The sequence below is a fragment of the Salvelinus namaycush genome, chromosome 4 (assembly GCF_016432855.1).
Source record: "Salvelinus namaycush isolate Seneca chromosome 4, SaNama_1.0, whole genome shotgun sequence".
NCBI classification, from domain to species: Eukaryota; Metazoa; Chordata; class Actinopteri; order Salmoniformes; family Salmonidae; genus Salvelinus; species Salvelinus namaycush.
The window spans coordinates 19933186-19956040 of NC_052310.1; the positions used below are offsets into that span (position 1 = coordinate 19933186).

The window sequence follows — 22855 nt, forward strand, 5'->3', positions numbered from 1 at the left end:
ACACCTTAAAATATATATTTTTTTAAGACACTATAGACTTGTGGCGAACAGAATCAACAACCTCGACATCATTCAAGTCTGTTGCTTTGTGAGGTGTTATGTAAATGCCAGCTGAAACGTAACCAGGGCCTTGCCTTGGCTCCAAGCTAAGGCAAGGCCCTGGGTAAAACACTGGGGTAAATCCTCATTGGAAATGCGGCATAAATGCATTCCAACAGAGCTTACATAGAAGCAGTCTGTCTGGACTTTGGATACATATAGACTGGGTGTTATTCAATAAACCAACCAGATCAATCAAACAGGTGGCAAATACAACATACAGTACACAGTTGGGAGGGATTGCTGAATCTGACTGCTGTTTACAGACTGTTTTCAGTCTATTTATGTGGACCTATAGGTAGAGAGATGTCAATGCTGATTAAAACAGGTAGAGGAATCAATTAAACCCTTCAATACAATCTATTTTTTAAATGATTTCTTACCAGTTTGGAAAAACCGGTCGTAAATTTAACCAGGGTCATATTAATTTGTGGCCTTGTGGTTAGTGTCCGCCCTGAGATTGGAAGGTAGGCATTCGATCGTCCGAGTCATACGAAAGACAGAAAATTGGACATGCGATAGACTAGTGTCCTGTCCAAGCGGTGTACTATACATCAAGCTGCCTCACCCACCAGAAACAGGAGATGGGCTCCTGCTCCTATGAGGTGATCCGGCCTTGGCTCGTGCAAGGCTACTTACTTTACATTCATCAGGACACACCGTAGTAAAACGGTTTGCAACGGCAAATGAAAATTAGCATTTCTTATTGGACAAGTCCCGGTAGTTCCTCCCTGTTTAAGACCCTCCCGCTTTCTTCCGTTCTCTGCCTAATGAATATGACCCGTGTAAAAAGAAAACATGAATAATCCCACAACCCTCCCACCTCTCGCATAACTCTATCCCCTCCTTCCATTCTTGTACTTACCAGATCCTTTCTCGCCATAGGCCAGGAAGGGTGGAATAATTATGTTTCTGGTCTCCCCCACGCACATGCCCAGTATGCCCTCGTCCATGCCTTTGATCAGCCAGCCCTCCCCCACCAGGCTGTCGTGGGTCTGCCCCTTGTTGTAGCTACGTAGGGCTCACACAAGCGCAAAGTCAAACACACATCCTCCTCCTCTTAACACACACCTGGATAACACAGTACAGACACACACACACACACAGACAGGACTGTTAATTTGGAAGGAAGTTCAGTTGACTTCAGGGTTGTGTGATATTTGGAACCATTCATCTTCATGATTTGCCTGGAAACCTGACATTGAATTGCATATAATTCTAATTGGCTGAAATGACGGTTTAAATCAGGAAAACTTCCTCTCATGACCTCTACAAGCAAGAATGTTCAATAAAATGATATTTTAGCGTACTTTACCAGTTGTCCGTGCGATTGGTTATTTTGGAGCTAGGAATCTGAGACAATATATCCCCAGGAAAGTATAATTACATCAACTTGCCAAAGCGCTGGTAGTGCGTTCAGATTTATATCACTTGAAGGATGCGCAGAACCATGTAAACATGTGTCTCGTGCATATATTTTTATATTGTGAGCATGCTTCAGGTGATAGCAATCTGAACGCACTACCAGCACGTTGACAAGTTAATGTAATTATACTTCCCTGTGGATATATTGTCTCACATTCCTACCGCTGAAAGGACCAACCGCACGGACAAAGTACGTTCAAATATCATTTTATTCAACATTCTAGCTTGTAGAGGTTGTGAGAGGTAACTTTCCTGATTCAAACGCTCATTTCTGCCCGACGTAGAATTCCATGCAATTCAACGTCGGGTTTCCAGGCAACGTCATGATGTGAAATAAATCCCAGCTACAGTAGCAGCAAATCATTGGTAGTCATTTAGTCGCTTGTTGTCAGATGATGCCCCTCTTGTTAGTTTCAGCAGTGGCCAAATGTAACACTGTCGAATGTAGCAACACTTAATTTGAAGGGTATCGACATAAGGACATAACAACCACAAGTTGTAGTTTTCATTATGTCACAGTATCAAACATCAACATAATTGCAATGTACAGTGCCTATAGAAAGTCTACACCCCCTCGAGCTTTTTTCACATTTTGCTGCCTTATAATATATTTAAAAAAAAAAAGAGGATTACAATTTTTTTTTTTTTTATCCTACAGATCATGTATGACATTCCTGGGAGTGTGTAAACTTATATTTTGTATTACCATATAATTTGTGTATGTTCTCTATAGTTATGTACTTAAATGTATCAATTGACCAATTCGGCACATTTGGGCAGACTTGATGCAAAATATTGTCCAGTATTGCAATACTTCACTGGATCGAACTATACATTGCACACACACTGCGCCTAAACGCAATTTTATATTATGGACTTTCTATTGCATTTGAAAGATGATGAAAAAAATAAAAACTCATGTTTTTTTGTTTGTATTATCTTTTACCAGATCAACCTACTCCACGTTTTCAAAGTGAAAGAAAGTTATAGAACATTTTATATAATTCAGAAAAAATGTATAAAAGTGAAATATCATAATTGGATAAGTCTCCACCCCCCCAGAGTTAATACTTGGTGGAAGCACCTTCGGCAACCATTATTTGGAATAGGGATCTACCAACTTTGCACAACTCTTAGGGGCAACATACAGATGAAGTCAGAAGTTTACATACACCTTAGCTAAATACATTTAAACTCAGTTTTTCACAATTCCTGACAATTAATCCTAGTAAAAAAATTCCCTGTCTTAGGTCAGTTAGGATCACCACTTTATTTTAAGAATGTGAAATGTCAGAATAATAGTAGAGAGAGTGATTTATTTCATCACATTCCCAGTGGGTCAGAAGTTTACATACACTCAATTAGTATTTGGTAGCATTGCCTTTAAATTGTTTAACTTGGGTCAAACGTTTCGGGTAGCCTTCCACAAGCTTCCCACAATAAGTTGGGTGAATTTTGGCCCATTCCTCCTGACAGAGCTGGTGTAACTGAGTCAGGTTTGTAGGCCTCCTTGCTCGCACACGCTTTTTCAATTCTGCCTATACATTTTCTATAGGATTGAGGTCAGGGCTTTGTGATGGCCTCTCCAATAACTTGACTTTGTTGTCCTTAAGCCATTTTGCCACAACTTCGGAAGTATGCTTGGGGTCATTGTCCATTTGGAAGACCCATTTGCGACCAAGCTTTAACTTCCTGACTGATGTCTTGAGATGTTGCTTCAATATATCCTACCTCATGATGCCATCTATTTTGTGAAGTGCACCAGTCCCTCCTGCAGCAAAGCACCCCCACAACATGATGCTGCCACCCCCGTGCTTCATGGTTGGGATGGTGTTCTTCGGCTTGCAAGTCTCCCCCTTTTTCCTCCAAACATAACGATGGTCATTATGGCCAAACAGTTCTATTTTTGTTTCATCAGATCAGAGGACATTTCTCCAAAAAGTATGATCTTTGTCCCCATGTACAGTTGCAAACAGTATTCTGGCTTTTTTTATGGCGGTTTTGGAGCACTGGCTTCTTCCTCGCTGAGCTGCCTTTCAGGTTATGTGGATATAGATACTTTTGGACCGGTTTCCTCCAGCATCTTCACAAGGTCCTTTGCTGTTGTTCTGGGATTGATTTGCACTTTTCACACCAAAGTACGTTCATCTTTAGGAGACAGAACGTGTCTCCTTCCTGAGCGGTATGACGGCTGCGTGGTCCCATGGTGTTCATACTGCGTACTATTGTTTGTACAGATGAACGTGGTACCTTCAGGCGTTTGGAAATTGCTCCCAATGATGAACCAGACTTGTAGAGGTCTACTATTTTTTTTCTGAGGTCTTGGCAGATTTCTTTTGATTTTCCCATGATGTCAAGCAAAGAGGCACTGAGTTTGAAGGTAGGCCTTGAAATACATCTACAGGTACACCTCAAATTGACTCAAATAATGTCAATTAGCCTGTCAGAAGCTTCTAATGCCATGACATAATTTTCTGGAATTTTCCAAGCTGTTTAAAGGCACAGTCAACTTAGTGTATGTAAACTTCTGACCCACTGGAATTGTGATACAGTGAATTATATGGGAAATAATCTGTCTGTAAACAATTGTTGGAAAAATGACTTGTATCATGCACAAAGTAGATGTCCTAACTGACTTGCCCAAACTATAGTTTGTTAACAAGAAATTTGTGGAGTGGTTGAAAAACAAGTTAATGACTCCAACCTATGTGTATGTAAACTTCCGACTTCAACTGTATATCAATTGTTTCTGTCAAAATTGCTAAAGCTCATTAAATTGGGTTGGGAATCATTGATGGACAGTAATATTCAAACCTTGCCTCTGATTTTCAAGCAAATGTAAGTCAGGACTGAGACTAGAGCACTCAGGAACACTCAACACCTCTTGGAAAGCCAATCTGGTGTGTCTTTGGCATAAAGATTGGTGTAATTGTCTTGATAAAAAATAAATAGGTTTTCAGAAGACTGAGGCGGATTTTCCTATAACTTATTTTCCTGGGCTTTGCTCTCATATTTATTTTGATCCTGACAAACTCCCTAGTCCTTGCTGATGACAAGCATACCCATTACATTATGCTACCACCTCAACATTTTCCCCCCTAGGATTTTTCCTTTTTCCCCCCCTACAGGCTTCCTTCTGTTCACTCTCAATTAGATTAGTATTGTGGAGTAACTACAATGTTGTTGATCCATCCTCAATTTTCTCCCATCACAGCCACTAAACTCTGTAACTGTTTTAAAATCACCATTGGCTGCATGGTGAAATCCCTGAGTAGTTTCCTTCCTCTCCGGCAACTCGGTTAGGAAGGACGCCTGTATCTTTGTAGTGACTGGGTGTATTGATACACCATCCAAAGTGTAATTAATAACTTCACCATGCTCAATGGGATATTCAGTGTCAGATTTTTTTTCCCACCCATGTACCAATAGGTGCCCTTCTTTGCGAGGCATTGGAAAACCTCCCTGGTCTTTGTGGTTGAATCTGTGTTTGAAATTCACTGCTCGACTGAGGGACCTTTAACACCTTCTCATAAAGCAACAGACTTGAATGATGTAGAGAATTGTATGTGTGGGGTACAGAGATTAGGTAGTCATTAAAAAAATCATGTTAAACACTATTTATTGCACACAGAGTGAGTCCATGCAACTTACTATGTGACGTGTTAAGCTAATGTTCACTCCTGAACTTATTTAGGCTTGCCATAACAAAGGGGTTAAACACTTATTGACTCAAGACATTTCGCATTATATATTTTTTATTACTTTTAAAAATGAATTGAAAAACGTAATTTCACTTTAACATTGTGGGGTATTGTGTGTAGGCCAGTGTCAAACAAATCTAAATGTAATCCATTTTAAATTCAGGCTGTAACAACAAAATGTGGAAAAGGTCAAGGGGTGTGAAAACCTTCTGAAGGCACTTATGTCGGTCTACGTAAGACATCCTATGTCAACTTGTGGTTGTTGACATGTGTTATGTATGGCTTATGGATGAGTTATGAAGTCCTTATGTCTGTACCCTTTAAATAAGATCTCACCCTGATTTCACAATGCATTTATTCATCAAATAAATACAAATGGGTCGAAATTCACTCCACACTACCACTGGGTACCTTACCATCTGTCCACCCTGACCCTTATGCTTTCACTCCCTGTCCAGGAGTGGACTCACCTGGAGTCGAAGGGGGTCCCATCCAGAAGGGTACCATTGAAATGGTATCGCACAAAGTCTGTGCGCTTCACAGAGCGTCTGCAGTCCCGGGGACTGCTGACAGTTTCAGTCACGACCAGGTCAGCCTTGTTCCACATGTCCAACAGCATCAGGTCAAACACCAGAGTGCTGTCGGGAGGGACCACATCACCTGACAGTGGATAAGTAGTAAAAGTACGATAATACATTCAAATAGACAATTCGATTAAAAAAAGTCCAAATGTTTATACGCCTTTTAGATGTTTTGAATGTTTTGAATATTTATTGACTTGTTTTTTCCCCATTTTTTATAATGCCTCAATATGAGGGTGCTGTAATTGCCTACCAGTGCATTTAATACTAACATTACATGTCCTTGTTATAACCATTTATAAGGCCCTATAATGTTAAATCAACGTATTTGTTTTCCTATATGGCAATACAATGGCTAATAAGTCAAGTTCATTATAAGACATTAGGCACTAAGGCATTAGAAGCAGTTCATAAACACTTATGACAAGTATATACCAATTTTGTAAAATTTTAAATCACCAAATTCCACTGTGGTGGCCATTTTAGCTCTCATTCTGTTGATTTAAGGATATTACAGGGTAAAGTAAACGATATAACTCGGTGTAGAGTACCTGCTCCAAGACTGCCATAGGCAAGGTGTGGTGGCACCGTGACTTTTCTCTTCTCGTTGACGCACATGCCCAGGATCCCTTTGTCGATGCCAGCGATGAGCCGGCCCTGGCCTGTCTGTCCTATCGACGCAGCTCCCCTCTCATAGCTGAGCAGGCCATGACATGAAAGGATGACAGAGTTAGACAGCAAATAGTAGGCCTATGCAGAAAGAATAGGGCAATAGGCTATTTCTTGGCATTCATTTGTAATGAAGTTGATGCATTAAAATAATAGTTATTCCTTTTGACGAATGAGTATCGTAGTTCATTCAACTGCTTTTAGTTTATAACCATTTCAAAAGATGGCCGTGATTGCGTTGCATTCTGCAAAGCCTGTAGCCTACCTATGCTATACGAAAGGCAAGCTGCAGTCAAATAATTTCCATGTTTTGCATATAATTATTTAGCTTAATTACATACATAATATGTACGATACACAATAGCCGGATACATAATTGTCTTTATTTTAGGATAGATGGCTACAAAGTAATGCACGCACTTATGGAACTTCAGTCAGGACTGCAGAATATTCTAGCCTACAGATGATTATAATAACCCACTGTGTGCTACACAATTTTTGCAAAAGAAAGGCTACATCAACAAAACTTAACGGACATCAACACATTTTTATTCAGTGATTAAAAATCTTGACAAAGATGATTATTATTTGTATCTTACCTCGAATCAAATGTTTTTCCATCTTGGAATGTCACATTGTAGTGATAACGAACATAATCCCCACTTTTTACTTCTCTGGGACAAAGTTTTGGTATCGAATATCTGTCCACGACTACATCTCCAATCGTGGGATTGCATCCAACGTACGACCACGTCTTCAGCAGTAAAAATAAAAGACTGCTTGCAAACATTATAAATAAGAATGAATCCTGAAAAAACTGATTTTAACTTGATAAAAAAAGTATTAAACTATTTCTGTAAGTAATTTATAGGCCTGCATCAGTCTTGAAACGCACTCATTCACTCGTTTCTACACTACACTAACCCCTGTATACGGAGTAGCACAGGATTTTTCCTAAAGAAGAGGGGGGGGGGGGGCTTCTCTCCCTCTTGGCAAGGAATGTTGTAAACGTGGACAGTCTCCAGTTTGCAGTGGGATTGCTCAGACTCAGTGCGTAGATGAGCAGCGGCCGTTCTATGACTTGCTTTCACTGTCAGTGGACCTATAGGTCTCTCCTATGCAAACAATCAATGCCAAACTCATGTGCAATGAGCATTGTCAGAGCATGTGGCTCGAAGCATAAAGACGTTTTGAAAGTTATTGGCTAGGGAGAGGCTGTAACAACACTCCTGACCAGTAAAACAAATGACCAAAATCTAATGTTTAACCAATTCTGAAATGATATATAGTTTTTCAGGTCAGGAGTGTTCGTATAGACTTTTCCTATAGGGTTATCCCACTCCTGCCACCATTTTTTAAATTTAACCTTTATTTAACTAGGCAACTAACCATTGCAGTGATTCAATGAGGGGGAATAGCCAGGTCCTGAACCAGCTATTCTGCAGTCAAGGTAAGTGCACTACCTCCTGTGCCATTCAGACCTCTTGGTAGAGGCAATGGTATGCTTAAAGATTGAGTTGAATTACTTTGATAAATGTCCTAAACAGATAGGCATACATCCTATTTAATCCATCTACTGTCACGCAACAAACTGATCTCAGCCTAAATTATCTCCAGTGGCCCAGTAGCCTGAAGGGACCCTCGTTCACATTCAGCTAATGGAATTGTAAACTAGGCGACATTTATTTTTACGCACGTGGTACGCGTTTTAAATGATCAACTAAACATGTTACGATATGACAACTGGAGGTTATGACAGCTAGAAATCCGAAACCACGGGCTACAACTGTCCAACTCGTGAATTCCCCAAGACCCCTAAGCGGTTTGCCAGCCCACCTCTCCCTGAAAGTAAATGGAAAAACACCATCCCGTTCTATTGGCTAGAGGAGACAAATGCGCAACTTGGATGAATGCACTTATCATGGTCGCCAATCTCCAACGCGTAAAAGGAACTATTTTCTCGATCTCTTTGTGTTTTATTGCCACTGTAGTGGTCGCGCAGTATGACAACTACAACTTTAGACATTTCCCACAAGAGGAGCTCATTCCCATCGAGTCTGCGTATGCAAAAGGCTTGGACAAGTATGCTTCAGAAAATTGGACGCACTGTATCAAATTCATTGAATTAAGTTTACGCCTGCATCGGCTTCTGAAAGACAGCGTGACATACTGCATACAAAACTGTAATGCCAGTCATGTACAGTTACAGGAGCCTGTCATGGCCAGCAGCACCGGGGATATGCAGATCTTCTGGCGCATTTTGATGCGGGCATCATGTCTGAAAAAGTGCAGGACACACTTCCCTGCGCTCGCGCTCCCTTACCCTAGAAAAGAGGTGATGGATGATTTCGATAATAGGTCGCCCTACCGTTACATGTACTTTGCTTATGTCCAGGTAAGTCACATTTTGGGCTCAGAAATACATATTTATGCTATTTTCACAACCAGAATTATGAGCGCAATAGCTGGCGGTGGCGCAAAAGGCCTGAGTTTTGATGAATAAACACATTGAAGGTGAATTGAGGCTTAACCCCTCATTGGCCAATCAGAATGTGCCCCATGGCTAAATATGTGTTTGCTTCAAGTTGTGTATATGGTATTTTATGCATCGTCATCAACTCCTACTAGTCCATTATAGCCTAATTTGTTAAATAGTTTACAGTAACAACAAAAATGTAGGCCTATCCCATATTTGCTAAATATGTTGAACATATTTTTATCTAGAAATATATTGTTAGCATAGCATTCGCACTGATAAAGGCCTACTGTAAAATGTATTGTATCTGAGCCATGGAAATGCCAAAAGTTGTTAAAGCAAATTCACTATTGATAAGACTTAATTCACTGTGAATAAATCGAATCAATTCTAATAAAACGAAACAACTTGTTTTAAATAGACTATATAAATATAGTTAAAGGCACGATAATTGCTCCCCATGGGCATATAATATTAGGCCTAAGACAACATGGACTACTATGGTTTTAAGCACATCCAAACTTTTCACATGAGCTGGAAAAAGATCCAATATAAAGAGAAAGGGAGAATGTCCACTCACCATTACTACTTCCAAATATAGAGTATAACAGTATATCGCTGTATACATCAATGATGTCGCACTTGCTGCTGGTGATTCTCTGATCCACCTCTACGCAGACAACACCATTCTGTATACTTCTGGCCCTTCTTTGGACACTGTGTTAACAAACCTCCAGACGAGCTTCAATGCCATACAACACTCCTTCTGTGGTCTCCAACTGCTCTTAAATGCAAGTAAAACTAAATGCATGCTCTTCAACCGATCGCTGCCCACATCCGCCCACCCGTCTAGCATCACTACTCTGGACGGTTCTGACTTAGAATATGTGGACAACTACAAATACCTAGGTGTCTGGTTAGACTGTAAACTCTCTTTCCAGACTCACATTTTTTATTCATTTGATTTTATTTCACCTTTATTTAACCAGGTTAAATAAAGGGGACAAGTTCTCATTTACAACTGCGACCTGGCCAAGATAAAGCAAAGCAGTGCGACAAAAACAACAGAGTTACACATGGGATAAACAAACGTACATTAAGCATCTCCAATCCAAAATTAAATCTAGAATCGGCTTCCTATTTCGCAACAAAGCATCCTTCACTCATGCTGCCAAACACCCTCGTAAAACTGACTATCCTACCGATCCTTGACTTCGGCGATGTCATTTACAAAATAGCCCCCAACACTCTACTCAGCAAATTGGATGTAGTCTATCACAGTGCCATCCGTTTTGTCACCAAAGCCCCATATACTACCCAAGCGTACCAAAACATTTCTGCAGCATTGAATGTCCCCAAGAACACAGCGGCCTCCGTCATTTTTAAATGGAAGAAGTTTGGAACCACCAAGACTCTTCCTAGAGCTGTCTGCCCAACCAAACTGAGCAATCGGGAGAGAAAGACCTTGGTCAGGGAGGTGACCAAGAACCCGATGGTCAGTCTGACAGAGCTCCAGAGTTCCTCTGTGGAGATGGGAGAACAACCATCTGTGCAGCACTCTACCAATCAGGCCTTTAAGGTAGAGTGGCCAGACGGAAGCAACTGATCAGTAAAAGGCACATGACAGCCCGCTTGGAGTTTGCCAAAAGGCACCTAAAGGACTCTCAGACAATGAGAAACAAGATTCTCTGGTCTGATGAAACCAAGATTGAACTCTTTGGCCTGAATGCCAAGCGTCACATCTGGAGGAAACCAGGCACCGCTCATCACCTGGCCAAAACCATCCCTACGGTAAAGCATGGTGGTGACAACATCATGCTGTGGGGATGTTTTCCAGCGGCAGGGACTGAAAGACTAGTCAGGATCGAGGGAAAGATGAACGGAGCAAAGTACAGCGGGATCCTTGATGAAAACCTGCTCTAGAGCCCTCAGGACCTCAGACTGGGGGCGAAGGTTCACCCTCCAACAGGACAATGACCCTAAGCACAGGAGTGGCTTCGGGACAAGTCTTTGAATGTCCTTGAGTGGTCCAGCCAGAACCCAGACTTGAACCCGATCAAACTTCTCTGGAAAGACCTGAAAATAGAGCTTTAGAAGATCTGCGGAGAAGAATGGAAGAAACTTTCCAAATACAGATGTGCCAAGGTTGCAATATTATCTAATCCGTTTGCCCTCAAAGTTGTGATATTTCAGAAATAAACCATCCTTGCCGCCATATCGATAGTCTAAAGCAGTGGTCGCCAACTAGTCCTTCGAGGCATTCCTAGTCAATCACCAAACATTTCTGTAGAAAAGCCAATGACAAAGGCATAAAGGCTTTCACTCCTTTTTTGTTGTGGTATTGTGTTGTTGCTGGTAGGTGCACTTGATTCAGAAGCCCTGCGCAGGCAATACGTTTCCATTAAGGAATTTCCAGACAAATTAAATTGTTCAAACTCCGCCTACCCCCACTCTCGCTGCAGCTGCATTGAATGATTAGCCAAGTGTATCAATAGCCCTGTGTTTTTAATTATTATTAGCAGCTTGTAATGTCTATATCAAGGAGTATTTCACTTTCTCTGGTCATAGGAACAATATGAATTTGTGCCCGAGTCAGATGCAGTGCGACTCGAGTTTCCCCCACTCTGGTCAGTCTCACCCGAGAGGAGAGTGCAGGGACTGTGAGAGATGGACCCTCTGATGCTCTCCCCCTGCCTCCTCTGAGACTAATGACGTGTTCAAAACAACTGGTAACTTGGAAATCTCCGACTTCAGTGCGTTCAAGACAACTGGGAACTCTGAGGGGAAAAAAACAAGATCCGACTGGGAAAAATCGTTTTGAACAGTCATCCAACTCGGAACCTTTACTGCACAAACCTCATTCCTACACAACTGTTTTTATTCTTAAAGACCCAGGCTCAAGTGTACCTAGATTGATGGATGTTTTACAAACATTTGGAACATATTCAGGGTATGTGCTTAACGTACACAAGACCCAAGCCCTAGTATATAATTATACCTCACAGGAAGAGCTGAAGAGTAAGTATAACTTCCAATGGACCTCTTCATCCATTAAATATCTTGGAGTATATCTACCAAAAGATACACCCAAACTTTATTGCATGAATTACGATCACATCAACAAGAAAATGTATGATGACCTAGACAGGTGGAATTCACTTCCCTTAGATCTTAATAGTAGAATTGAAACAATCAAAAATTAACATCCTGTCGAGGTTACTGTATTTGTTCCAATCACTGCCTATAGAAATCCCACCTAAACAGTTTAGTGAGATAAACGGATATCAAGGTTTATCTGGAACCGTAAGAGACCAAGAATTAGATATGCAGCATTACAATTACCAAAAAACTGTGGGGGTATGGCCTTACCAAACCTAAAAGATTATTATATGTCAGCCAAATTGAGACCTCTGGTGTGTTGGTACAATTCAGAATACGAATCCAAATGGAAAGACATTGAGACTACTCTGACAGAGATACCTATACAGTCAGTTTTGGGAAATAAGGACAGGGCAATAGAAATATACAATAGACAAACATCTGTGGATTAATTTCTCTCTGAAGACATGGTTTAGGGTAGTTAAGCAAAATAATTTAATTTAAACAGAGAGGTCAAACTGCTGAGTTGGCCCGCATTAGATCCCAGCTTCATCCCTGAAACTCAGGACAGCAGATTTAAACAATGGACGCAGAAAGGCATCACATCATTCAGTACAATTATAAGGAATGTGGACCTAGATAACTTCCAGGACCTAAGTAAAAAAACATGGCTTGGATAAACAAGATTTTTACAGATACCTACAAGTTTGACAGTATTTCTTAAGGGAGATAAAAGTGATTGACCCTCGAGCACCTCAACAATTAATCCAAGTATTCACTAACGCATACAACTTGGGGAGTAACAAAAAAACTATTTCAAATCTCTACTTGGGTATTCAACCCTCAAAAGAAACATTCTACAAAACTATATTACAAATAAATGGGAGGAGGAACTTAACTTTTAAATAAATAACTGATGAAACATGGTTGAACATATTAGAGACTCAACAAAGCTCCACCAACTCAAGGTCATGGAGAGAATTCTGTTGGAAGAATGTTATACGTTTCTTCATAACACCTAAACTGAAATCAAAACAGACTGGCTCCCTACACCCTTGTTGGAGAGAATGCGGTCTATTGAGGGTGGATCACTCTCATATCTTTTGGACTTGCTCTGCAATCGAAACTTACTGGGGAGAAATAAGATCTAACATTGGAAAAATAACGGGATGTGACATAGAACAAACATTAATTTCTTTGTACTTGGGTGAAATACCTGATAACTTACACAACAGAGAAAAGTAAGGTCCTACTGAAGGTCCTACTGGCAGCCAGTAAACAGGCTATCACTAGGAAATGGCTACAAAAAGACCCTCCCACAGTGACACAATGGATAGACATTGTCGAAGAAATACACCATATAGAGCGTATGACCTTTGCTTTAAGAACACAAGAGGAGAGAGGTCAGGAATACTGTGAAAAATGGGTTTCGTACTTGAAAAAGGTCTAATTCAAAGATGTCAATGTAACTAATATGATGATGAAGGTATGAAGTGCACTATAACTGCCAGATCTTTTTTGTTGTTCTTTTATTTGACTATATTTGTACTTTCTTTGTGTTCCTCAATAAAAACAAAGTATACATTTTTTTTTAAATAACTTTATTTGGTTAATGTACTTTTTTTTTTTTAAAGTCGTGTTTAAAAAAAGAGCTGTAGATCTCAGCATGCTTTTTGACTTGCGAAAGTGATCTTGACTTAGAAACGGTTGGTGACCACCGGTCTAAAGCAAACCCATCACGGATCTGGAATAGTACTAGACAGCTCAAAGTAGCCCAAAGTCCTGCCTCACATCACATAAGTTCCAATGATGGAAAAGATACAAAGAGAGGAAACCGCTTTGGACAATTGAGACTCCCCTGTCTACATACAGTATCTGTCCCACTGCTGTTAGAATACTCTTCAAATTGTATTTTCCTCCCTTTCTTGAAGTCATCATTGATCTGACACGACTGGATTGATGTTAGCAAGCGTTCTAATCTACAGCATTGCTATCACCAATTATCTTATGTTTGATCAGTGATAACTTGGATGAAGGGAGGACGCATTTTATGAGTATTCCAACAGGGCCTTCACCACTTGCCTCACTGCTTGGCCTGTGTTATGTTTCTCCCAGATGGATGACCTCCAGAAGGCGTTGGCGTCAGCCCACACCTACCTACAGAGAAACCCAGAGGACCCGGTCATGACACAGCACATGAACCAATACAAAAGAGAGTTTGACTTGGCGGGCTATCTCATTGACCACGAGGAACGCCCCTATGAGGTGAGCATAAAGGAGAGGTGGGAAAAGGTACTACAAAATCCACTACAATCTGACCTCAACCTAATATCAATCCACAATACCCTGTCACCACAGGTGAACTAATATTTACAATACCCTGTCACTACAGGTTCACTAATATTCACAATACCCCATCACTACAGGTGAACTAATATTCACATTACTCTGTCACTCAGGGTGGGATCAATTCCATGTAATTCCACATTTCAGTTTTCTTCCAGAATTAACTCAAATGAAATGAAACTGACCCCCAACCCTGACATCCACACTACCCTGTCACCCCCAAGGTTAGCTTCCTGAAAGCGGTCACCTTGTTCAACTCAGAGGACTTCAGCAGCAGTATCAGTCACATGGAGCAGGCCCTCAGCCAGTACCTCCAGCAGTACAGCCTGTGTCAGGCCATGTGCCAGGGGGCCTGCGACGCCGACCTCCCCCAAACTAAAGACCTGTACCCCACACTGGCAGGTAGGCTACTGCTGCCTCACTAAGACCCAAATACACTGAAGGCAGACCCGGGTAAAAACCAGGGTTCCTTAGAAGAATGTGCAATATACATGTTTGATAAAAATAAATTAAATAGTGAGAAGCTGAGTGCTTTCCAAAACAAAGTCGCAATCTTAGAATCTGGAAATGGAAGAAAAGCTCTTTAAAAAAAAGGGGCAAGTTGCGATTGCTACATCGATTTTTGGACTTTTAAATTATTGATATATGCCTATTGATTCTTGAAGGGTATCTTCTAAATGCCTCATGAGGTTATAGTCGTACCCCATCAGAATCCAACATATTAGCCTGTAACGCTCCATTGTTTGTATACAATGTAATTGAAAACTGTATAGCTTCAAAACATGGTTAGAAGTATCATTTTGATATCATGGATGGTCAGTCCTTGCATCCATAGCTCGGTCTATAAATGTGAGAATGGTTTTTGCATGAAGGTGCCAGAGATGGTGGTTTCTCAGGGAGGCCAGGGTCAAAGGTTGCTTATATTTGGCAGTCAGGGCTGGCTATACAGACCCAGATTATATAAACCCAGGAGTAGGCTCAATTCTGATTGAATTAGTTATGTACCATGTCTTTGAATGACTATTAGGACTAAATCTAACTCATTTTGCCACTTCCTTTCACAGATGCCTATGTTGATGCACTGAGATGCGAGGTGAAGTGTGAGGAAAACCTAATGCCAAATGTTGGCGGCTACTTTGTGGAGAAATTCATCGCCACTATGTATCACTACCTGCAATTTGCTTATTATAAGTGTAAGCACCAACCATAGTCATATAACGTAGATATTATCCACCATCTTACTTTGATTAACAATCATGTCAAAAATGTACAAGGACTAAATGAAAGAGTCCAAATAAAGGACACGTTTATTCTTCTCTTCTCAATACAGTAAATGATGCCCGCAGTGCGGCCCCCTGTGCGTCCAGCTACGGGCTCTTTGACCCTGAGGACAAGGTCATGAGGCAGAATATGTTATACTACCAGTCTTACAGAGAGCAGTGGGGCCTGGATGACCACAGCTTCACACCCAGGGTGGTGAGAGAATGGCTCTATTTACCTTTTCAACATACCTCACGTCCTCTCGCCTCTTTCTTTAAACCCATTGGAGAAGGAAGTCGGAAGGGAGCGACAAAGGACCTACTCCAATATGGCTGAAAAGGAGGCGAGGAGATAGATTGCGAGGAATCACTGGAAAGACCAATTGAAATAGACAGCCAATGCATCCTTCCTGCTAGCCTTCATTGAGGTATTTACGGATCTGTATATATTTGGATAAATGAAAGCAAGGTTTTTTTCTGTTAAACTGCTTTCACTAATCCAGCCTTCTCAACTATGGGATGTTGCGCTTGTTTTGTTACAACCTGTAATGCTCCTCCTAGGCTTCCCCAAAACCAAACGTGGGAGTAAATGAGTGCACACTTCGGGGAGAAACGGAATTGGACTAGTAACTTCAGAGAGACAGGAAGGAAATACATAGGCAGCTAGGGATTGATTTGGAATTAGGCCTTCCGCTTCTCAGTCTCCGACCTAGCAGGGCCCTGTAATAGGAATCCTAGACTTGGACAATCCCCTGCTCTGTTCAAAATCACCATGGTGATCTAGGAATGCAAATGCTCAGCACAGGCCTCCACTCTGTGCATGAACACTGTTTGCCTCGACTCAGGCATTATGGGAAAAATACCAAATCACAAAGACGTGAAATAATTCAGTCTGTAGATACTTCCATTCCGTGTTTTGTTATACTTAACCTTTTTTAGGGCAGTGATTCATTGAAAAATGCAAGGAATTGAGGCTAACAAGCTTTATGAAAAAGTCAAACTCGGCTTGCAGATTGTGTCCAAAGTGAACATGAAAGAATAATTTGGCTCCGTTTCAACAGGAAGCATTGAGGTACTACAACCATACCACCTTGCTGAAACAGATGCTGGCATTTGCAGAGAACTACTTGCAGTCTGATGAGGTAGGATAATGCAGTTTAAGGTAATTAAAGGGGAACTTCAATGAGAAGTCCTAATTTCATATTGTGCCTGTAACGCTATAACATAATAAGATGATCCGTTCTTTAAATGTCTTGCACTGAGTCGTTAGGGTTGTAGGCACAACACGGCATTTTGAATTCCCCTTTAAAAAAGGTTGTATATAACCTTACGATTGATAACACAAACATAGACACAGACCTTGACTCACAGTATCGGTTGCGTGTGGACCTTGTTTTACAGGAATTTTTGGGTCCGGAAGAAGCTGCCATGGAGGACTCCTCTGATGTTGAGTTTGAAGGGCTTGGAGACTATCAGGAATCAATCCTGGCTAGATGGTCACAACCCACAGCTAAAGGGGACGTTGGTGATTCCTAAGGGTTTGTTCTTGACTAACGATGAATAAAACAGAGAGACAATGTGTTTTCACACTTCAATTTTATTTCTCTTCATTTTTCTCGTCATTAAATGTTATCACCTGTTCCTATTAGGCCTTAAAAAATATATGAAGTCAATAATCGATATCTGTTCCAGAATTGTAATTCAAATATACAGTTGCAGGGAGGTCAAAGAAAGAAATAAAAGCTCCAGAATTTGCAAACAACACACATGGAAAAAAGGATAAGTCGAACTCAAGTCCTAAACAGTAAACCAAAAGTAAATAACCTCAAAGCGACGCTATTCTATATAAATGCAATACGTATCCTGGAATCACTAGGCCAGGAAGCAATGCACAGTTAATTATACACAAAATGTACACATTTTCACTGTTGGGTTTCAAGTCTGCTATTTAAAGATATTGCAGGTTATCTAAGTGCACTGGTATTTGATAGGTCAGTCCAATACAAATGGTTTTATGAATACCTCTGCATATATTATACAAGTCAAATCAAATTAATGTACAAATACACATCGATTATGTTTACATGTACAGCCAATGCTATTCCACTCATACAAAGGCTGTTAAGTGCGCCACACAGGAGGGTTGGTAAAGTCTGCCAAGACTGTGTGGGGGTCAAATTAAAAACTAGAAATGAGACTAAAGAGATCAAACATTTGGATGACAGAGGGCCATTATCTCTTGATTAAGGTCTACCAAATCACCTGTTTTAATCTGTCCCCACATTTCTGTTCAACCCGAAACTACCTTTTTATCAAACACAAAGCAGTCTTTTGGTCAAATTTTTTTTTTTGGGGGGGGGGGAAACTGTCTATTAAATTCAAGAATTTCCGATAACACAGTGCTCAGTGTATTAATGGTCCCAAAACGACAAACTAAATCATCATATTTGATCACTTACAAAATATAGTTTAGACAAAGCTCCGCTAAGTCTTCATAGCTAGTCTATCAAACAGCATAACGGACAGTAGCCTGAGAAAAAGGGTCATTGAGTGTCAGTGTAAAGGTAAAACGGAAATAAAATAATTCCTCATTTATTTTCTATATCCCTATCCTGTTTACACATTACACGCTTTTAGGGATGAACGGTTACCAAGCAACACTAGTGTGAACAAGTTCCCTGAATAGGAACAGGGCAAAATATGTGAACTGGTAAGCCTATTTATTGACATACGTCGTCATTATATCACAATTTCCCAATTACCCATTGGCTCGACCACATACTGTATCACTTTAACAGTAAAGCCAGACTTAACCTGGAGGCCTGGTGTAACTATTAGGAATCTTACATAGGGATAACTTTAATATCAACCAGCATTCTCTTATTTCTACAAAAAGAGCATTAAACCCCGTTGAGAGCATTTCGAGTATCCTGTTGGACTGAGAAAAGGTTCACTGGCCTCCAAGGCAGATCTTAAGGAGGCTGTGTCGGGATGTACAAGGCACACTAAAGGCCAGCAACCAATAAGGACCGAACCAGTCATGTCAACAGTTACTCTTTCAAGCAGGAGGACAGATATTAAAGATGTTCGCTCCTAACCCGCTAGGTGTTTTCATCGACAGTGGCATTGTAAATTGTACCAGGTTCAACTTTTAAAAGGCTATTTTGTCATCTTACCCATGGAATGTAAAATATCTACATTGAAACAAACGACACGGTAGCCTATTAAACAACCCAGAATTTGAACAAACAGCCTACATTAAACATATAAAATAACAAAAGGCAAGAGGAAGATCCTGAGAACAGGCTCAGGCTTAAATTTTCATTCAACGAACTCCCCGAATTCAGTCAATGGCAACTATACAATAACATGTGACAGAGACGCCTCCATAAAAACACCAACAGGCCACGGTATTAAAAAATGTTCAAGGTCATACACATTGTTTTATACACCGGAAATATTTACATTCTAAGTCTAAAAGCGAACAATTGTTTGTGATATCCTACGAGGCGAACAACAAGAGTAAATGGACTGTGATGGTAAGCTTCCTGAAATGTCCATTCTTGACTAACATTTTGGAACACACATAGAGATACGGATTAAATAAGAGTTCAAGTATACTTGATGCTACTTTAGGCTGGCAGTGTAACTTTAAACATGACCAGAACCTGTAATGGAGAGGTAGGTCTGTGTTTGGTGACACGCAGAATACACTCTGAACCTAAAACAATACTCTTCCATTAGTTACTGAGAGGAAGGAGTGAGACAGCGGCACACGCAAGCTACCACTGTTTTTCTTATTCAAGCTCGTCTCGCTTTGAAAGTAGTCAACGGATTCTAGGTGAAGGCAAATTTCACTAAAATGGGGTGTATTGTCCCTTTAATTAAAGGGCCACTTGATTCGACTTTGTCATTCAATTAAATACTTAGTCTGTCAATGTAAATACAAATACCATTGTAATGAAGCTCAAGTCTTGCTTATACGGAATCTCCCATTGATGCAGGATACAGAAAAAGAGGGAAGATTTGAGTCCACTCACAAACTTGTGCTTTCATTTGAGCAGATACGACTATGTCCCAGCTGTCAAACATCTGAGCGCCTAGAATATACATTATGTACTAAAGCACCCATATTCAGCATACATGTATTCACACTCAATCTCTATATGGATTACATATTATACAGTACAATACACATTTCACGTCTGGATGTGTATGTGCAATAGACTATTTCACCTAGCTAGGTAGCCATCTCCGTACAAAATGTACACTTGACATCGAGACAGAGATTGCGACAAGCATTCGCCCACTCGCAAGGTTGAGCTATACATTTATACGTTTATGCATATTATGTTAGATTGGATAACTGATTAACGCTAGATTACTGTTTGATACTGAAGAGCAACATACTAGAAGAATATAAATGATGATTATTTTATGTTATTATGGTATGTTAATAGAAATGCCTAGCTAAGCAGAGTACGCAATTAACCCAACCATGCCGTCATGTCTAATGAAAAAAATATACGTTTTTTTCCATTTACTGCTTGCAGTTCACCATCACTAACCAAAGACCTACGATAACCGTCTTTGGAGACCAGACCTACACAGCGGACAAAACTGTCAACATTTCTGTTCAGGTTGTAATGACATCATTTCAACCAGTTTTGCCCGCTGGGTCCCATATGTTGTTATTATTATTTTACCATACAACCTACATGGTTGTAGTAGGCTGTATGGTATTTGTCAGCTTGTTGAACTACCCCCACTAGTAAATTGCAACTAGAGATAGAAGCTTACTAGCAGCCCTACATAGGATATCAGATTCATCCTTCCTCCCTCGTCACAGGAATTTTTTTTTTTAAGTGTCATAGTCCAGTAGAAAAGTCTAAATGGCAGGAAAGACTAAGTCAAATTGATATTACTTCAGTACAAGCACTTGTATGGAGAGTATACATGTCCTGGACAGCTTGGTCTAACATCCTCAAACCTTATTATAGAAAAAGAAAGCTATGGGGAGTCAATGGGGACAAACTTACATTTCGGATATGACACACACAACATAGTGATAAAACACAAATGTATCTATTTCTATGTGACACAATGTGTGGCCCTTGTCGGTCAAGGTTTCGGGGAATGTATTTCAGGTTAAACCTACCGAAGGCAAAAAGGTGAGACGTCTGTGGCTGGAAGATTGACAGGAAATACAGAAAATGAAAAGGAAAGGAACCGTGACGGGGAGAATTGTGAGAGTTGTAGTTTAAGAGAACGGAAGAAACCTTTTGGATTTCTCCCCTCAAAGTGGATAGGACACAGTGCAAGGAAGACAGGACAGCAAATGGACAAATGTTTTCATCCCCCACCAGATCTAGAAAGAAAGAAAGAGGAGGGGAAGAGAAAGCGAGGGAGAAGGAAAGGAAAAGAGTTTGAGAAGTTAAAAGCAATGGAATACACCACAGTGTAAGTAGGCCTATACACTGTGTCAAAGAGAGGGCCCACTGCCCATAGGGTTACTACTATCCATCGGCTTAATGCTTGTAATTATTTGTGTGATGTACTATTGACAACCGACACTCTCTCACTTCAAAAATACTTGTTCAGCTTTTATTTACTTGTTCAGCTTTTATTTGGTATCCAGGACAGCCAATCGAAGTCAACCGTAAAGAGCCAGTGTGGGCTGACACGACAGTGTGATATGTGGCTGTGGGACGCAAAACGCAAACCGCCTATACAGATAGCGGCTAAACACTATAGACCGGTTTGCCAGACCCCGATTAAGCCTAGTCCTCGATTAAAAAATCTCCATTGAAAGTGCATTTTAGTCCAGGACTAGGCATTAACCTGTATCTGGGAAACTGTCCATATGAATGGTAGTGAAGTCCATTGGGAAGAGCACAGTGAGATAGTGGTATTATATGTAAGAAACTAGGGTATGAAAGGGATGTGAAATGGGATTTAACAGGTGTGGATAGGGTACTAGGACATGGAAAGTACATTTTATATTGAAGTGTAATACAAAAATTAAGCAAACTTTACAAACTAGCACCCAGGATTTGGGTACTAGGATAAGAGACTAGAAATAGTGGGACTAGCCTAATTGAAATGGGTTAGGATAGAGATAGCAGGATAGGTGCCTATATGGATGAGGGACTATAGGATTGGGGACTAGGGTGAATGAAACATGGGGGATGATTTGGGATGACATGGGGGTAATTTGGGATGAGTTCCCATCAGACCATAGCCTGTTGGGCGGGGTCATACCTTCCTCTTCGGATGTTCCTGTATCCATGGCAACACAGAGAGTGTGAGAGAGAGAGAGAGAGAGAGAGAGAATTTACCTTTTGGCTATGGGTCATATTGTAGTGACATGAACACATGCAGTCCCTGCTGTGCTAGAAACTTAGCGCAAGAACAGACAGGCAAAGAATCAGGATTCTATGACAACAGTACAGGACTGCCATAACCTACCATTTGTGAAAATCACTTGCATAGAACCTACCATTTGTGAAAATCACTTGCATAGCATAGTATGCTAGCATAGCTTACAAGCATGTCACCGTATAGCATGCAATAGGAAAGCATCCAAGACAGCCATGCAGAGCAGGATTGGCCACTACAGACAGGAAAATGTAGGTCAGAGGTCAAGGTAAATTAGCATTCACCGGGCATTGCTTGTGTTGTAAGGTAAAGCAAGCATCCAGTGTCTACCTGCAGTATGTGCAGGAATTGAGTAACGAGTGAAGCATACAGTGTGCATTGAGACCTTTTGACATGCATTCATTTCGTATGATGTATAACGTAGGCATAAATGCAGGCACCTATACAGTAGCATGCGTAAGCATTTTGGGTTAAAACAAGCATTCGATGGGCGCTTGCGGTTAACGCGTGTCTGCTGTTAGAAGCACACAGGAATGTAAACACTCAGAGGCATTCCAGATAGAACTCTTACTTAAATCCCCATCCGGTCCCCCCTAGGACTATAGCTGCCAACAGAATTGCCCCTGCGATGGAGCCTATGATGATATTGGTGCCACTGGGACCTGCGTAGAGGGAGGGGGGGGGGGGGGGGGGGGGGGGGGGGGGGGGGCAGGTTAAAAGAGGGGGAGGACCAACAAAAAAAAAACAAGACCACCCAGCAGACTTCAGAGAACCAGAAGAAACGCCATACACCATTTTGAACAGTTGGAGAGAAGATGTTGT

At 40.8% G+C, this 22855-nt stretch overlaps 3 protein-coding genes across 4 annotated transcripts in view; 1 reads left to right on the plus strand and 2 right to left on the minus strand.

Annotated features, from left to right (window-relative positions):
• LOC120046283 (peptidyl-prolyl cis-trans isomerase FKBP10-like) overlaps positions 1–7406 on the minus strand; it is a 14735-nt gene extending 7329 nt beyond the window's left edge. The window contains exons 1-4 of one of the 2 annotated variants that reach the window (XM_038991368.1): positions 7075–7406; positions 6358–6503; positions 5696–5885; positions 965–1110 (exon numbers count right to left, since the gene is read on the minus strand). In XM_038991368.1, coding sequence (XP_038847296.1) covers positions 965–1110; positions 5696–5885; positions 6358–6503; positions 7075–7265 — 673 coding nt within the window. In that variant the 5' untranslated portion in view covers positions 7266–7406. Of the gene's footprint in view, positions 1–964; positions 1171–5695; positions 5886–6357; positions 6504–7074 lie in introns of those variants that run through there. The other variant, XM_038991369.1, reaches the window with a different exon arrangement.
• A 990-nt stretch (positions 7407–8396) lies between these two features.
• Positions 8397–17191, plus strand: LOC120045772 (endoplasmic reticulum protein SC65-like). Its single transcript, XM_038990702.1, has 7 exons — positions 8397–8870; positions 14166–14315; positions 14621–14798; positions 15461–15589; positions 15727–15872; positions 16717–16797; positions 17057–17191. The coding sequence occupies exons 1-7, from the start codon at positions 8397–8399 to the stop codon at positions 17189–17191; spliced, it is 1293 nt and encodes a 430-aa protein (XP_038846630.1).
• Positions 17192–21885: 4694 nt separating this feature from the next.
• adam11 (ADAM metallopeptidase domain 11) overlaps positions 21886–22855 on the minus strand; it is a 45170-nt gene continuing 44200 nt past the window's right edge. Inside the window, exons 26-27 of the mRNA XM_038990704.1 lie at positions 22605–22695; positions 21886–21934 (exon numbers count right to left, since the gene is read on the minus strand). Of these exons, the coding sequence (XP_038846632.1) occupies positions 21886–21934; positions 22605–22695 (140 nt within the window). The remainder of the gene's footprint in view (positions 21935–22604; positions 22696–22855) is intronic.

Coding starts and splice junctions, on each gene's coding strand:
- LOC120045772 (XM_038990702.1), top strand. CDS start 8,397: ATGGTCGCCAATCTCCAACGCGTAAAAGGAACTATTTTCTCGATCTCT. Junction 8,871..14,165: donor TGTACTTTGCTTATGTCCAG/GTAAGTCACATT, acceptor TGTTTCTCCCAG/ATGGATGACCTCCAGAAGGC. Junction 14,316..14,620: donor ACGAGGAACGCCCCTATGAG/GTGAGCATAAAG, acceptor GTCACCCCCAAG/GTTAGCTTCCTGAAAGCGGT.